This window comes from Microtus oregoni, unplaced genomic scaffold, assembly GCF_018167655.1.
Source record: "Microtus oregoni isolate MIOR12 unplaced genomic scaffold, Mior012 000043F_ref0000047, whole genome shotgun sequence".
Lineage (NCBI taxonomy): Eukaryota > Metazoa > Chordata > Mammalia > Rodentia > Cricetidae > Microtus > Microtus oregoni.
This window is the reverse complement of record NW_024543210.1, coordinates 9,528,670-9,546,386: the sequence shown is the minus strand read 5'-3', so window position 1 is coordinate 9,546,386 and position 17,717 is coordinate 9,528,670. Positions and strand designations below refer to the sequence as shown.

The following is a 17,717-nucleotide window of genomic DNA, read 5'->3' as shown; positions in this document are numbered from 1 at the left end:
TCCAAATGCCCCTTACTCCCATTAAGCTCCTCTAGATACTTCCCTTCCCACTTTCATGTCTTCTTTTTAAAAAATAATCTTATCAATCAGTGCTACCTGCATGCACATGGATGTAGGGCAACCTATCCCCCCACCCTGGAGAAAAGCAACCCTTCTATAGCCATTAGTTGCCAGTAGCTCCTCAGCAATAGGTAGAACCTCATGTGTCCCTTTCCCATCCATGCTAGAATGTCGTCTGGCTTGTTCATATGCCAGTAACCACAGCTGCTGTAAATTCACGAGTACAACAGCCATGCCATATCAAGAAGACAGACTTTCACAGCATGTCTTTTCATCTCTGTTTCTTATATTCTTTCTCAGCATTCCCTGGTTCTTGTAGGGCTGTCCAGTTTGGGGTTGAACACTCAATGATCACTACTTACTCTCAGCCCTGTGACTAGATGTGCTTACTCTGTGCTTACTTCTCCTACCGCCAAAAGAAACATCATTTTTAACTGAGAGCAGCACTAATATATGGGTATAAATATAAATACTTATGAGGCAGTTTGAAACTATTCATTTAGAAGAACAGCTGTAGTATGCTTCCACCTAAGGCCTATACCCTCCTTAGCTGTGACTTTTGACCAGATTTACAGTATAGGCATGGATCCCTTCCCATGGAACAGAATTAAAACCCAATCAGAAAGTAGTTCATTACAACTACAACAGTCTTGCCACTTTTGTATCAGTAGTCACATCTTGTCTCATGGGTCAGTATCAAGATCAACCACGAGGTATTCTATTCTCCATTGGTCACCTGCATTGTACCTTCTGACACCATGAAATCTAACCAGCAGGGTAGAAGTTTTTTATGTCAGTTATGGCTTTATTTCTCTATGTCCTACAATTAAAATATGTTGTATCTTGGGTATTAGGGTCTTAATATATTATTACATGGGAAGCCAAGAACAGTATCACTAATATGGAGCTATCCCACATCTAGCACCAAGATTATCATTTAATAACCCATGTCTTCTGTAGAAAGAAGTATTGTATACCCATACAGAGCACTGCCTTTCAAACTCCTTTATGAATCATTGTACCTTAAAAATTATGTGACAAGCTGGGCGGTGGTGGCACACGCCTTTAATCCCAACACTCAGGAGGCAGAGGCAGGCGGATCTCTGTGAGTTCGAGTCCAGCCTGGTCTACAAGGGCTAGTTCCAGGACAGGCTCCAAAGCTACAGAGACACCCTGTCTTCAAAAACAAAAACAAAAATAAAATAAAATTAGCTGACAAAGCAGTGATTTTCGTTAAAGCTTTTCCATATACCCTTAGTTTTGGTTAACCAACTGTCTTAGTCAGTGTTCTGTTGCTGTAAAGAGATGCAAGGACCATGGCAACTCTTATACAAGAAAGCATTTAATTGGACAATTTCAGAGGTTTAGTCTATTATCATTATGGCAGGAAGCATGGCAGCAAGCAGGAAGACATGGTGCTGGAGAAGTAACTGAGCCTTCTACACCCAGATCTGTAGGCACCAGGATGAAAGAGACACACTGGACCTGGCTTGAGATTTTGAAACTACGAAGCACATCCCCCAGTGACATACTTCCTCTAACAAGGCCACACCTCCTAATTCTTTTCAAGTAGTGCCACTTTCTGATGACTAAGCATTCAAATATATGGGCCTATGGGGGTCATTCTTATTCATACCACCACACCCACCTTCCACCTTATTTATCCCTCCATTCTCCCACCTCAATCCCTGCTTAAACCTTTAATTCCCAATATTCCTCCTGTTCTATTTTCATATCACATGAACTCTACTAGCCTTCCCTCAAGGTCACTTCCTCCCCCATCTTATTTGCCTGTTCTAGCTTCCTGATTTCTACAGACACTCCATATTAAACTTACAAATCTAAAAACTATCTCATATGAGGTAATTTGAAATTTTGAAAATTATTGAAAAATTAGTCTAAAATGTTCATTCATTTACATGTTTTTTAAATCTGTCTTCCTCAGTATTAAAAGAGAAATACTTCCCCTGGTAAAATCACTCTGTCAAGATGTGGAATATGAAGTTCGATCTTGTATGTGTCGGCAGTTAGAAAATATAGCTCAGGGCGTTGGGTAAGTGTACTTCCAAGTCCTTATTCCACACAGTCTTAGATCCAGATTGTGTGGCAAGCATATCCTGCTCATGCATTCCATGAAAGTATGTTATTCATTTTTATGTGCTTTCTTCAATTGCAGGCCTCTCCTAATGAGTCTACAGTAAAAGAGATAAGAGGGGATGTGTTTAGCATAGCAGTATATATTCAATTAATGTCGGTTTCTTTCTTTCTCACCATGGTTACTCAGTAACCAAGTCCAACAAGGGACCATATCCTAGCAGGAACAATATCTGGAATATGTTGAGCATTTCTTTTAGATGACCATATTTTAAGTGTTTTTGCTGGGTTTGCTGTCATTGAAGTATGTCCCTGTGCAATTCCAAGCTTTGTGTGCTTCTGGATTTGTGGTTCTTCTTTTCCTTTGGGCACAAGAAGGACCACATCCTGTTGAGGAAGTAGAAGCATAGGACAGGCAGTTCACCCTCTGCTTAAAAACAGCTCCCAGGTCAGGGTACAAGTGTAGTATTAAAGGAAACATCTAAAAACTATCTTGGGAAGTGATTTTTGCTTTAAGAATTCTAAAGTCATTGGTGAAACTCTGATGTCTTATTTTTAGTAGATACTGCATTGATGATTTTATCTGTTATTGTTCTTCACTGATAAGGACAGTGAGTCTATGGTAATGATGGTTTTGTAAAGCTTTAGGATGTTGCTAACAGACTCGGCATAGTCATGTACTTTGTGTTATGTCTGCTAATCAGTTCTTTTGTTTTGATCTCAAAACTATTTTTCTGATAGGTCTTTTGAAATTACATTATTCATGTTGAATTACTGTGGACTATAATTAACTCAGGTTTATAATTAACATAGGTTTAGGTTTTACCTATGCTTATGAGCCAGAATCAGAATTTGATTGGACAATGTACTGCTTCAGTTAATAAAGATGAGAAATATGTACTTATTTGCTTTTTTTAAACCACCTAACATTTTTCTACTGTTTAAAAAAATGCGAAGGCTAAGTTTCTTAGTTATGGTTCTATTGCTATGAAATGGCACTGTGACAAGACAACTTATGAAAGAAAAGAAGGCATTTGGCTGGGGGCTTGCTAACAGTTTCAGAGAGTTAGTTCATAGTCATCATGGTGGGAAGTAGACAAGCATGGCACTGGAGCAGTAGTTGAGAGTTTAATATTCTAATCAGCAGGCACAGAGAGGGAGGAAGGGAGGGAGGGAGGGAGGGAGGGAGGGAGGGAGGGAGGGAAGGAGGGAAGAAGAGACACAGAGTCTGGTGTGGCCTCTTTATGCTCCAAAGCCCACCTCTAGTGATGCACCCTCTCTAACAAGGCCACATCTATTCTTCTCAAGCAGTTCCAGCTGGTGACCCAAGCATTCAAACAATCAAACCACCACACCAAGGATGTTCAAATTAGTCTCCTCCAAATTGGATTATTCCTTAAGAATTAATTAATGAAAATAAAATTACAGAGAATATACTCAACTTCTGTAGGTTAGAATATTTTTAAGGAACCAATTTCTTGACCATATATGTACATTTATTTGCTTAGTTCTTTTGTCCTATTAACAAATGTACTTATAGGACTTAATGGCATGATAACTGAAAAGCAATGGTACCTTATTTCTAGTTGTGACAGTCAGCTTTCCATTGTTGGCACAGATGCTATAACAACTTATGGGGAGAAAAGTTTTATTTGGAGTCATTCTTTGGATGTTTTTCTCTTACTTTTGGGTCTCTAGGGAGGCAGCCCATCATGGTGGAGAGTGTGGGGGGCACAGCCATCACTTCTTAACCAGGAAACGAAAATGAGGAAGAAGGGACTTTCTGCTTCCAGTGCATGTCTCCAGTGTCTGGAAAACTCCCAATATGTCCTATGTCATAAAGTTCCCATTACCTCCTTATAATAGTCAAAAAACAAAACTGTTTTTGGCTTTAATGAAAAGAGAAAATTAATTATCTTATTAATATTTAAAAGTATGTAAATTCTCATTAATACAATGTGGTTGAGGATTTAATGAGGTGACATTTTTGAGATGAAAAAGCTGTGAGAATGAAAGTTTAAATAAAGCTAAAATTAACTCTTTTAAAAATTAAAATAGGATAGAAAATTCAAATGCATAGTGAATAGTTTTACACAATCATTCTCCAAGTTCAGAAGAGAAAGATGCATTTATGAATTGCTTAGAGGTATGCTGTTAGATGTGGTGGGGCAGGAACTGTCTACCACATGGCCAGCTGCGGTTCATGATGATGTTCTATCTAATAACAAATGCAGTAATTGCAGACAGCATAGAAGGAAACTTCATTCAAAACTCGTGTGAGGAAACTGAGGGAACAATCTTCAGTTGAAAGCTTTTTGTTTGCTTTATTTAGTTATTTATTTATTTTGACTGGGTCTCACTATGTAGCCTTTGCTGGCCTGGAGTTCACTATGCAGAACAGGCTGGCCCCAAACTTAGAAATTCACCTGTCTCTGCCTCCCAGTGTTGGAATTAAAGGAGTGTGCCACCCCTCCCAGTTTTTTAATGTTTTTTAAAATTTGTTTGTTTGTTCATTGTGTTTGTTTGTTTTGTATTTTCAGACCGGGTTTTGCTGTGAAACAGTCTTGGCTGTCCTGGAACTCACTCTATAGACCAGGCTGCCCTTGAACTCACAGAGATCCTCCTGCCACTTCTTTCTAAGTGCTGGGATTAAAAGCATGTGCCGCCACTGCCTGGCTATTATTATTATTTTTTTAAAGATGGTCTTACTGTGTAGCCCTGGCTGGCATGGAACTTACTTTAGAGACCATGCTGGCCTTGAACTCACAGAGATCTACCTGCTTCTGCTATTTTTTTTTTAAATTCTGTCAATATGCTATACTGGGTCTAATTTATGCTATCTTCCTTACTGCATTTAAGAAAGCCGGTTATGTGTCAAGACTTCCTTTATCTGAGTCTGAACCCTTGTCATCAGTAGGAATGAAGTGCTGGCTTTTTGCTGCTTATGACTATGTTCTAAATGTTATTTATTCTCCAAAACCATCTTTGTACCTTATTCTTTTATGTTGAATATCCAGTGTTGTATGTCAATCTTCTGTGTGGAAACTAATTATTGTAAAGTTGTACTTCAAATGATTAGAAAAATAACATATGCCCCAAAATCTATCAAATGATTTTGCTTGAATTTCTACAAATACTTATAATATATTTTTTCTTAATTGGTTGGATCATTTCTTGAAATTTCTTTAAAATAGAAAATGGCATAATTTATAAAGCTTAATATAGTCCAGGTCATTAACATTTCTATAGTTTACAGTAGTTTACAGAAGAAAATAGAATTGATTTAATAATGAAATTAATATTAATATTTATTTAAATATTTTTAATTCTTTGAGAATTTCACATGATATATTTTATTTTAATTATATTCCTTGACAGTCCTCCTTAACTCCTCCTGCATCTACCCTGTATTCCCAACCAGATGGCACACTTGGGCACCGGGACTAACTGTGCTAATCACTTGTGTTCATTGGACTCTTGCTGCAGGTTTGTTGGTCTGACTTACTTTCTTCTACTGCTTATTGTGCAGGACAGAACTGACAAAGAGTGTGGTGCTCCCCGAATTAATAGAACTCTCTAGGGACGAGAGTGGCAGTGTGCGACTTGCTGCTTTTGAAACCTTGGTTAACATGCTTGACATGTTTGATACAGGTAAATCTGCACGTGCAGGTATCTTTATTTCTGAAAGACTATTTTCCATGTTTTATATTACTAATAAGGAACAGAGACTAATTCAGATTGTTTTATTTGATTTTTTTCCTTTTTGATGTCATCCATGCTTCTACTCTTACCCTCATGGTGTCTAGTGCTGCTGTGTGTCTCATACTTCTCACTTCTGTCTTCTAAACGTAACTGACGTATGTGGAAGTTGAAGAATTTGTCCTGAGAAGTAGCCCTTAACTTCCTTAACTAACTGATGTCAAATCCTGTAATATGTCTAAATGACTATAACATGATCATAATATGCCTAAATGAATTCTTTCTTAATAACATTTTAATGCCAGAAATCTGGTCATGGGAGGAGAAATTTGGAGTAGATAATTCAGTGGGGATGTGTAAGAAGGTGTTTCTTGTTCTTATGCAAACCAAGCCACAGAACAGCTAGCTGCTCTACCAAGTGTATACCTAGACCTAGACTGGTGCCTAGCTCTGGACAAGTAGTTCATCATGACAAGGTAACACTTGGAGGGCTAAATGTCAAGACTGAGGTGTGAAAATTAGTTGTGTAATTGTAGGACTGGGTTGACTGGGACTATCAACATTTTGTCTGAACTGGGAGGGTCCCTGGAGATTATTGCGGTATAGACAATAATTTTGTGTAACTATTTCAGAATGATCGTTGAGGTAATATGATAAATCACAGGAGCAAAACTGCACATAATTGGATGAATCTTTTTGCTTTTAATACTGGGGCAACCCTAGAATCCAGACTCAAAGGAAATGTTGGCATTGATTTTTTTCCTTCTTCACTGCCCTGGGCTTTGATTTTGCAGACCTTACTTTATTTCTTCCTGTTCTTCCTCCTGGTGCTCCAACTCCAGCACATCTCTCGCTATGTCCACTTTCCTCTCTCTGATGTTGCCTCTAAGTTTCTTTTCCCCCCTCTCCTCTATTTTTGTCCTATACAACTTTTAGGCGTCTTGTAGTGTCTAGTTCAAATACATGTTCCGCTCTTTTATCTTTTCAAGTTACTTATATGAGAGCTTGGAAGGTTACTTCTGTGTTTAAACCCTATGTCTTTAGCTAAAGTTTGTTGGAAGTTAGCTATGTTCACTTGTGTATATATTATGTGTGGCTATTTTGGTGCTATGGGGACAGAGATGGGTGGTTGGAATAAATAGCCTACACAAACTAGATCATCTATAAAATCTGCTTTCAGATCCCTGCCTTTGCCTTTAAAATGGTGACCACATTGTCTCATTATTTTGTGTGTTTAGTTTCTTTGCTGATTTGTTCTTCAAGTTATAAGACCATTTATTATTCTTCACCTAATGAAACTTCTCCCCCTTAATATTTTGCTTGTATTGTTAAGCAGGCAATACTGTATGTATTTCATCTGGTAACAACTGAAGATAAGGCCCTGAATTATGATATAGTAGCAATCATAAGAACAGTAACATTTCTGCCCATTAGAGCTTCTCACTTCTAAGTGCTGGTGCATGTCTAATAGCGTAATCAAATTTTGAGGGTTTTCAAGAGTACCTGGAAGGAAGACTTAAATATTTCTAACCTATCAGAAGCATATGACCTAGATAGATATATTTAAAGAATTGGTCAGCCTCTAAAGGGCCATCTAAAAACTAAAAACATAAACTTAAGCAGGCAGACATGTTACATTTCAAACTGACTTTGATAAAAAAAAAACATGGCATGGAATGAATGAAAGAGAGAATTAGAAGTTTCCTGGGCCTGCTGTCTGTCTACTTAAATTGAAAATGTTAGAACTCTTCCAGTTATTCAGATTCAAGACCTCAAGCACCTTATTATTTTGCTTGTGATGACCCTTCTTCATTCTTGCGTGACTCCTTTGAAGCCCAAACTTAATGTTTCTGGTGATCTTACTCCTTGTCTCTGGTCCTCTTCCTGTCACTGTTATCAGACATTTCTATCCCTGTTAGTCTAACATGGACATTTTTCTTCTGGAGGGGATATGTGTATTAGTTTCCACGTGGTAATGTGAGCAACTAGCTCTAAACTATATACTATAACTATATGTTATTCTGTTTTGTCTTTCAGATGACAGAAGTCAAACTATACTTCCTTTAGTGAAATCATTCTGTGAAAAATCTTTTAAAGCAGATGAATCCATTCTTATTTCTTTATCTTTTCATTTAGGAAAGCTCTGCCATGGACTCTATGGTATGTTGCAAAACTAGTTGTTTTTCTCTTTAGCTCCTACTCCTTTCGTTTAGCTCTTTACTCATAGCACTTGTTCCTAAGTATGTGAAGTCTTTAGAACACACTTAGAAATAGCATTTTCACGAATGGAACCTTATTTGAAAGAGTCAAATAAGCATAGCTCTTGGAATTTCTGGTCATGTTGCATGTTTAAGTTGGGGTGTGCTAATAGAAGGTCAGGTATGTTAACTGTTGGTGTGAAGTGAAAATAATTTTAAAAACCTTTTTTGTTTTTGTTTTTTCGAGACTGTTTCTCTGGAGCTTTGGAGCCTGTCCTAGAACTAGCTCTTGTAGATAAGGCTGGCCTTGAACTCACAGCGAGCTGCTTGCCTCTGCCTCCCAAGTGCTGGGATTAAAGGCGTGCACACCACTGCCCAGCAAAAAATAAATAAATAAACCTTTTTTCAAATAATAAATATAGCATGTGAATAGTTCAGCTTAGAATGTAGACCAATACCCAAGAGTTTAGGTATTTGAGAACATCCTTAGTTTACTGTAACCATGTAAGAATTGAGCTGGTTTCTAGCACAGTAACATACTTCATATGGATTGTAGACACCTAGTAATTGAAAAGTGTTTTACAATTTTCCACAAATCCTTATTTCTATGAGAGCTGATGAATGTGCAGTCATTCTGTTGATAAATAGTATTCCAATCACTGTGACGTTCTCCAGACTAAGTTCTTAGGTTCCGTCTCGTAGATACACATGCATTTTTTTCTGCAGAGATTTTAAAACATGTACCATAAACAAACAGCAGTATTGTAAGTACAATCCTGATGATGATATCTTAGTTCTTTACAAACAGTGTTAACTAATGTAGACCTGATTCTTGTTTTCTCTAGTTTATGTTTTTAAAATTAAAATATTATTCAAGTGAGCACAAGGTGAAAAATATGACCTAAAGCTTTCTTCAGAGTAGTTCATTGTTCATTGCTATAATTGTGAACCATCTGTAAACATTTGGCTTAAATATTTTGTTCTAAACATGTTTTTATTGCACTTTGAGTTTCTTTTTTTAAATTTTTGTTTGCAACTGAAATGTTGGACACAGTTTTCACATTTAATGTTTTAGGAATTTTCACTCCAGATCAGCACTTGAGATTTTTGGAATTTTATAAGAAACTTTGTACATTGGGTTTGCAACAAGAAAATGGTCACAGTGAAAACCAGATTCCATCCCAAATTATCGAGCAGGAGAAGAAATACACTTCAGTACGGAAGAACTGTGCTTACAACTTTCCGGTAACAAAATGCTTGTTTGTATTTACAGGCTGTGAAGATTATGACATTAGAATATAAGAGCAGAATCCATTAAACTATTTACATGCTTGACACCTGCTGTTTAGCATTGTATCTAAATATATAGGAAATATGAAGCAAATATTGGCAGAATTTATATTTCTGTATATTATGTGCATGCATTTGGGTTTATAAACAAAATTTTATTAAATATGCTTAATAGGATATGATTTCAGTTTTAGCGAAATGATTATATTAGGTATTGATGCATGTTTTTCTCTCCTTCCCATTCATTTCCTTCCACCTCCACTAGGCCATGATTGTTTTTGTTGATCCTAAAAACTTCCACATGGAACTCTATTCTACATTCTTCTGCCTTTGTCATGACCCTGAAGTACCAGTCAGATACACTATTGCTATTTGCTTTTATGAAGTAAGTCTGAGAATGAATTCCATGGTACACATGTTGATTCTGTCTGTATATATTAGATTCTGTTTTAATATTCTGTATGCTGTATTTACACACTTGTTATAAGATAGAGATCCCATAGCTCTTTCATGCTATAGTTTTAAGTCTTATTTTTGAATTCCCATAATTCTCTTCTCTTTTTAGTGTGTTTACAAAATCCATTTACTTAAATACATTATATTCATTTACTCATTAACCTATTTTTCAACATATTTAAACTGAATCCTTAGTTTAGGGCAGACACAATAGCTATAATTTTATATGCTTTGTACTTTTTGTACTTTGCCCTTATGTTTAAGTAGCCTTAGGGTAAATGGAAATTTGAGTAACAAATTGTTTACATTTATTGTTTTTACCGTAAATGAAATATAATGAGCATAGCTTTTAGCACATACCATAAATTATGTACAAAAGTAAAACAAACTTTTGTGGTGCGCATAACTGATGTTGAAATTAGGGGCCTGTTTCTTAGAAGATGGCAGTAAAAACACATGTATGTAGCTGTTGCTAGGCATATGTTCATTCCTCTTCTAGTTGCTATGACAAAATACATGACAAAAGCAGTTTAAGAAGGAAGGTTTCCTTGAACTTACAGGTCGGGGCACATTCCGTCATGGAGGGAGCACAGGCAGGAAACAGAGAGCACTGAATGCTGCTTCTCAACTTGCTCTCTCATTTTTATTTAGTCCAGGGTCACAGGCCACCAGATGGTGCTGCTCACAATTAGTGTGTCTTAGTTTGCTTCTCTAATAAGTAACATGACCGAAAGCAACCTGTAGGAGAGAAGGGTTTATTTGACTTACACTTCCATATCATAGCCCGTCATTGAGGGAAGTCAGGGCAAGAACTCAAGTAGAAACTCAAAGCAGAACTCTGGAAGAATGTTGTTTTACAGGCTTGCTCTATGACTCTTTCACCTAGCTTTCTTACACAGTTCAGCCTGGGCTATTCCATATCCACCATCAATAAAGACAGTGCTCCACAGAAATCACCCAGTCTAATCTAGGCAATTCCTCAACTAAGCTTCCTCTTCCCAGGTGATTCTGTGTTGAGAAAGTTGACAACTAAAGCTAACTAAGACATTGTGGGTCTTCCCACCTAAACTACTCCAATTTAAAAATTCCCTCACAGATGTATGCTGAAGTTTGTCTGCTGGTGTTAAGTCTAGATTCTGTCACATTAATAGTCAGTAGTAACCATCACAATATGTAAACTATAACTTGTCAATTCAAAATAGTTATGTGACAGCCTCTTTATATTGATATAACATCTTTTCTTTCCTTGTAAATGGTATAGTAAATTCTTAACTGCCAGTAAGAATGTTTCATCATCTTCCTTGCACTCTATCCCATGTCAAAGCACCACTAGATTAGCTGAGAGAATGAAGGATATTCATAGCATCATTATAAATGTTATTTAAGGTTCTTTGGGATGTTGAGTTGTATTCTTCTTTAAAATATCACTTTTCAGGGGCTAAGGAGATGGCTCAGTGGGTAAAGTGCTTTCCTGAGTGTGAGGATTAGTTCAGATCCCATGTAAACCTTGGTGGGCATGGCAGCCTGCCTGTGATCCACACCCTCAGGAGGCAGAGACAGGACATCTCCAAAGCAAGCTAATTAGCTAAAATAGCCCAACCTGGAGTCCTAGGTTTAAGTGAGAGACCTTCAGTATATAAAATGGAGAGTGATCAAGGAAGATACCTAATATCAACTTTATGTGCCCACATACATGTGAATATGCACACACACATGCATACTCCCAAACACATGTGAAAATGAAAGCAATGAAATAAAAATGTAAAAATTACACTTTTCTGAAATGTATGGATGAAATCATAGTACAAAGTCTAGAAAATATTCCTCTTAAATGATATGATTGTTTAAAATAATCACAATGTTACACAGTTGCATCAGCTCTGTAAATTAACCCACAAACGCTTGCTTTTGGAGGAGGAAAAGGCAGAATGTGTTTCCGGTGGGTCCTGCAGGTTATTTGTTCATTTAGGGTGGTTTCCATGCAGTCTTCTGAAAACTGCATGGGAGTCGAGTCTGAGAATATCTATGCAAATGTTAGTTTCTCTTATCTACTTTGTTTAACCTTTGATTTTAGTTATATTTCGTAGCAGACAAAACAACACACACATCAGTATTTCTGTAATAGGAGTCACTTTGGAGATGGCTGTTCTATATATCTTATGGATGTCTACTTTTTGTATTTTCATAATGTGCGTAGGCTAAAAGAAATGTTCAGTTCTCTAAAATAAAGGGCTTATTTTATTTTGCCCTTTAAATAATGAAAATTCCCAGTATATTTACAAGTTTTCTAATCTAGTGTTAATACTAGATTTGATAACTGCTAAATTGTAACTTTATTCTTATTTTTCAGAAAATGCCAGTTTGAAAATATTTCTAGCAACTTAAAAACAACCCAAAGCCAAAGATTTTAAAGTTCTGTCTTTATTCAGGCATCTTCCCATCCCCAACCCCTGTAAACAAAACTGACTCAAGCCCACTATAGTATATATTCTTTTCCACCTTTAAAAGGTAAAGTACAAATAGATGAACTCCCTTTGCAGACTCTGAGTTTATTTAGAGGAATGAAACCAAGAGCACTGATCTAGACTGACTGTGGCTCTGTCAGATCCTCTCAGACCGAGGACAGTCTGACAGGCTGAGGACGACTGTTCGCAGTTGAGAGTTATAACACCCCAGTGGCCTCCAATCCAGTTTCTGTCTTTGAGAAGCTTTAGTGGAAATGTATGCCTATATATCTCAGGTATTCTTTGAGATGCCTTTGATTGTTCTAAGATTTAAAGTGTGAGTAATGGCATCTGTGGGTTATTATGAACTGTGCAGAAGTTCCAGCTCTGGTAATCTTATCCTTTGCACTTTCTCTCCCAATTTATGCTCATCTCGCCCTGTGGCCGTACACACTATCATGTTAGGAAACAGACCTATGCAAAACTCAATTTACTAGAAATTAACTTTATATTTATGTTGTAACTTATTTTTAGGAGGAATGTTTAATAAGAATGTAGCTTAAAATATGTATCTTAACTTTATATAGTCTCAAATCTGAGAGATCTTATTGTTGTATTTTAGGTATCTAAACTTCTGAATTCTGGCGTATATTTAATACACAAAGAACTGATAACATTATTACAAGATGAATCACTGGAGGTAATATATGTTCCCACCCTGGTGTTTACTTCTTTTGTGGTGAGCCAGACTATATCAGTGCTTGTGTCACTACATCACTGGGAGGGTCTTGGAAATGAGAACTTCCAGGACATCTGCTTTTAAAATGGAAGTGTGTGTTGTTTATTAAGGAAGATTAGGAAGTGCCAACAAGTAGACAAGAGAGGACCTTTAATTAAATCACTGTTGACATTTTGTTACATTTTTCTCTTAATAGGTGTTGCTTTTTTTCTGTTCACACTTGTAATCATAACACATTTTGGATTTTTGCTCAGTATTGTTTCAGGAGTATTTACCTTGTACATAGACTCATGGAGATACTGAAATTCTTCCATCTGGTGCTGTTTGGCACATTTTATTCACCAAAATGACCATTAGCCTGAGAGGACTTAGCTCATCACATGATACTTGAGGGTGCCACCTGATGTGATAGTTTTGAGGAGATTAGTCTTCTCCAGTTTAGACAAGTAGATGCCACAATTTTTTTTCATAGAAATATATCTAATGTTGCTTGGTCAAAAATATTTCTGTATATAAATTGAAGTGTGGAGTTAACTAATTTAGAAGACAGATAATAACCATTATAAACGTAATCAATATCTCTTTAAGGTACTAGATGCTCTTATAAATCACCTCCCGGAAATCTTGGAACTTATGTCTATTGGTGGAGAAAGCAGTATTCAAGAAAATAAGGTAAATCTCATTTTTCAGAAAAGATACAAGTCTGTGATCTTATTGTACAGGGTGATTGCGAGGAAATGGTGAATGTATGAGAAGCATAAAAATAGTACTTGCTGTTGTGCTGGCCAGTGTCAGCCTTCTGTGCATTTGTCAGGACCCAGAATGGCAGGTAGTGCATCCAAAGCTGGCTTTAAAATTTACACAAGGGGTCTAGAGAGATGGTTTAGCAGCTAAGAGCTCCACTGCTCTTGTAAAGGCCTGGCTTCCATGCCAGCATCCTTATTGGGCACCTGATGATCACAGGTAACTAAGTCCTGTTTCCAAAGGAATCTAATGCCCTCTGATAGCCTCCTTTGGCACTGCATTCAAGTGTACCATCCCCCATCACCACACACATGCACATAATTAAAAAATAAAAATAAATGTATATAAGCGAGTTTGTGTGAGTGTTATGCTATAGAAAGGAAGCACAGGTTACTTTCATAGCTCTGAGTCATATTTGGAAGCATTACTGTGAGAAACAATTATTTTGAAATGTCTCAAGCTCTCAGTTTTTATCCTGTTATAAAGGAATTTGAAGGCCCAAAAGCCATAGGCACCCACACACCTGTATTTCCACAAATGGTGAAACGATGTAAGAACAAAATCTTCCAAGTTACCAACTCCTTTCCCCTCAGGCTATTTCCTGTGCTTCTGCTATATGGGTGACACACTGAAGTGGGTAGAGTATTTGAAAACTTCTAAAGAAAGGCCCTTTTCTTTTCTTTTCTTTTCTTTTTTCTTCTTCTTTTTTTAACATTTATTTAACTTTATGTGCATTGGCATCAGATCTCCTGGAACTGGAATTACAGATAGGTGTGAGCTCCCATATGGGTGCTGGGAATTGAACCCGGGTCCTCTGGGAGAGCAGCTAATGCTCTCAACCACTGGGCCATCTCTCCAGCCCCAAGAAAGGCCCTTTTCAAAAACATTAAGCTTACTGGTTATTTACAATAAATTAGCGACTAAATTAAATAGCACTTGCTGCATAGCCATGTCTATGCCTGTGAAAGCTGCCAGCATAAACTGCCCTCTGCAGCTACTATGTAGTGGTTCCACCTACCACACAATTCTTATTATTGCCCTTGGAATTTATATTCATATTTTCAGTATTAATGTTTATTATAAGCATAATAAGTGGGACAAAGGGTAGGAATTTAGAAGGTCAAAACTTGCCCAGAGTAGTATGTAAGGGTTTTTGCACTAATTAGTATAGTGGCCTTGGTAAACAACCAAGGGAGAATAACAAGTCCATGCTCTAGAGATTTCATTTCCTGGTGTCATAAATTTTACTCAAGAATTTTTAAAATATTTGTTTCTGTCTGGTGACTACCTCCCAGTGACTTCTGAGATGGCTTCTGAACTCTGAAGTCCTTTGGTGTATGTTTACATGATAGGCTGCAGTTTTGGATTTAGTCACCATCACCCTTCTATTGCTTTCCAGTTGTCTTCTCTGCCTGACTTGATTCCTGCACTCACGGCTGCTGAGCAGCGAGCTGCATCCTCTCTGAAGTGGAGGACCCATGAGAAGCTGCTGCAGAAATACGCCTGTCTGCCTCACATCATATCAAGCGACCAGATTTATTACCGTTTCTTACAAAGAATGTTCACCATCATGATGACAAATGTGAGCTCTGAATTTCCCCTGATGGTTTTGAACTTGGGGATAATTTTGTCATTACCAAATTCTTTACCTGTTTAAGATATATGAACCTTATTTCCTGTCAGCTTGGAAGGGCAGCATCTCCACAGGTCCCTGAGGAGGGGAGTCAAGTCTCCTCTGCTTCTCTGATATACTCTTTGCTCTTTCACCATCAGCTGCGGGGAGGTATGAACTCCATTTACACATACTCTTTGTCCACTACCAGAGGAGTGTGGTTAGACTCACCTCACTCTTTTGTGTTGTTTTCAGAAGCAGTGCATGGTAGCCCAATCTGTCCTCAAATTTATTACATAACTGAAGATGACATTTATCCTCCTGCCTCTGTCTCCCAAATGCTGGTCATAAGTGTGTGGCACCATACTTAGTTTGTGTGGTGATGGGGACTGAACTCAGGGTTTACCTTAAACTTGTTAACAGTACTTCTGGAGAGAAAGGTTGACAGAACTCAGTAATGTCAACTGCAGAAGAACCTCTGCTTTGCTCTTTCTTCTGAATGTACCCACAACGTCAGCATCTCACATCTGCCAGGCCTTTATTCTCAAAACTCCCCAGCAGTCCCTGTTAGTGTGTCTTTTATAGGGCCTAAGTACAGTTGCACTGAAAGTATGGATGCCTTAGTGTAGATAGCCCATTCAAGTGAAGGTAGTAACAACTTGAAAACAGCTATGTGAGAACCTCATTGTCCACCTTTTACAACACTTCCAGGAAGGACTGTTTAGCCTGTAATCCACTGTGTCTGCACGATGGCATCCTAAAAACAGTTTTGAAAGTTGTTTTTATTTATTTTTGAAAAATCTGCAACTTCTGGGGATGTAGCTTAACAACAGGGCATTTGAATCGTGCATAAGGTCATAGGCTCAATCTCCTGTAACGGCAAAAAAACAAACAAACAAAAGCTTACTTATGTTTCTACTTTACAATCTGAACTGAAGTATCTTAACTTTTTATTTCATAAAAGGGAAATGAGGAATCCAAGAATCATCTGCAAAATTCTAAATCAGTTTTAGTTTCAAAGATTTAGAAAGGAGAAAAATATTACTGATATTATCAACTTAAAAAAATAAGAAGCACAGTATATTACCTACTACCTAACAAGTTCATCACACATAGCAATGGAAATCTGAGGAATTGAAGGTTGTGCTATAGATATAATAATCTTAAAAAATGATTTGTTAAGAATAACTTCTGTAACTTATTTATTTATTTACTGTGTGTGCATGTGAGTATGTGTAAGGGCACACAGATACCATGACAATTTATGGAAGCTGTTCTAAGGCCCTTATCATTGATTTCTGTCCCAAAATGAATATTTGCCTTGCATTATAAGACATATTACATGAAGAATAAACTGAGCATATTTTCATATGTCTTGAATATATGGATTTGAAAGTTTGTCATACTAAACCAAATGAAAGAAGAGAGGAACAGGCTTTTATTTAGTTCACTGTCTGAAATGCATTTATGCCCTATATTTCTGCTTATGTGCAGTTCTTAAATTTTCAGTTCTAAACCATAGCAAATACTGTCCTTTTGTATCCAACAGTTAACAATATCACATAGCATAGTGCCCAGTATAATGGACACTTGTGTAGATGGAAAGGGGCACAATCAGCACTGACTCTACATTACACAGCTGTGGTTACCTGTCAGAGATTACCACTATATAGTAGTCTGGGTGTTAGGTGAAGAAATATTATAATATTGATAAGTATGTCAGGATGGTGAACATGAATTTACAATGGAAACAGTATACTTGGGTTACAGATTTTTCTTAAAGGTATTGGATTTTTCCCTCCAATTTCCAGTAAAGTTTACCGGTTGAATTCATTTAGAATCAAGGTTCTGTACAGTGGTGTAATGAAAATCTTAAGGACAGAGAGTTTGGAATACTGGTTGTAACATGGAGTCCTGCTAGATGGGGTTTCTGTCCTGCCCAGTTCCCACAGTCTTTAGGTTCCAAAGAAGATCACACAGAGAGTCTACATTAATGATGAACTGATTGGCCCATTAGCTTAGGCTTCTTATTAACTCTTATAACTTATATTAACCCATTATTCTTATCCACATGGCTCAGTACCTTTTTCATCAGGGCAGGTCACATCCTGCTTCTTCGGTGTCTGGACAGTACTGCGGGAAGAACTTCCTTCTTCCCAGAATACTCCTGTTCTCATTGCCCTGCTTCAACTTCCTGTCTGGTTGTCCCACCTATACTTCCTGCCTGGCTATTGGCCAATCAGTGTATTTAAAACATAATTGACAGACTACAGAATTGTCCCACACCAACTGGTGATACTACCTGTCAGCTGGCTGGGTCCTTTTGCTCTGTCTGGTGGCACTCTCTAATATTAACACCCTTGTGGAGTGTTTTGGAACCT

The 17,717-nt window shown here is 37.4% G+C and overlaps 1 protein-coding gene across 4 annotated transcripts in view; it reads left to right on the top strand.

The window, feature by feature from the left end:
* Nucleotides 1-17,717, top strand: part of Ppp4r4 (protein phosphatase 4 regulatory subunit 4) — a 100,635-nt gene that overhangs the window by 57,085 nt on the left and 25,833 nt on the right. For all 4 annotated transcript variants that reach the window (XM_041633446.1, XM_041633450.1, XM_041633448.1 and 1 more), the window contains 8 exons: nt 2,006-2,113; nt 5,684-5,805; nt 7,891-8,013; nt 9,127-9,296; nt 9,607-9,726; nt 12,864-12,941; nt 13,569-13,652; nt 15,124-15,306. In XM_041633446.1, coding sequence (XP_041489380.1) covers nt 2,006-2,113; nt 5,684-5,805; nt 7,891-8,013; nt 9,127-9,296; nt 9,607-9,726; nt 12,864-12,941; nt 13,569-13,652; nt 15,124-15,306 — 988 coding nt within the window. The remainder of the gene's footprint in view (nt 1-2,005; nt 2,114-5,683; nt 5,806-7,890; nt 8,014-9,126; nt 9,297-9,606; nt 9,727-12,863; nt 12,942-13,568; nt 13,653-15,123; nt 15,307-17,717) is intronic.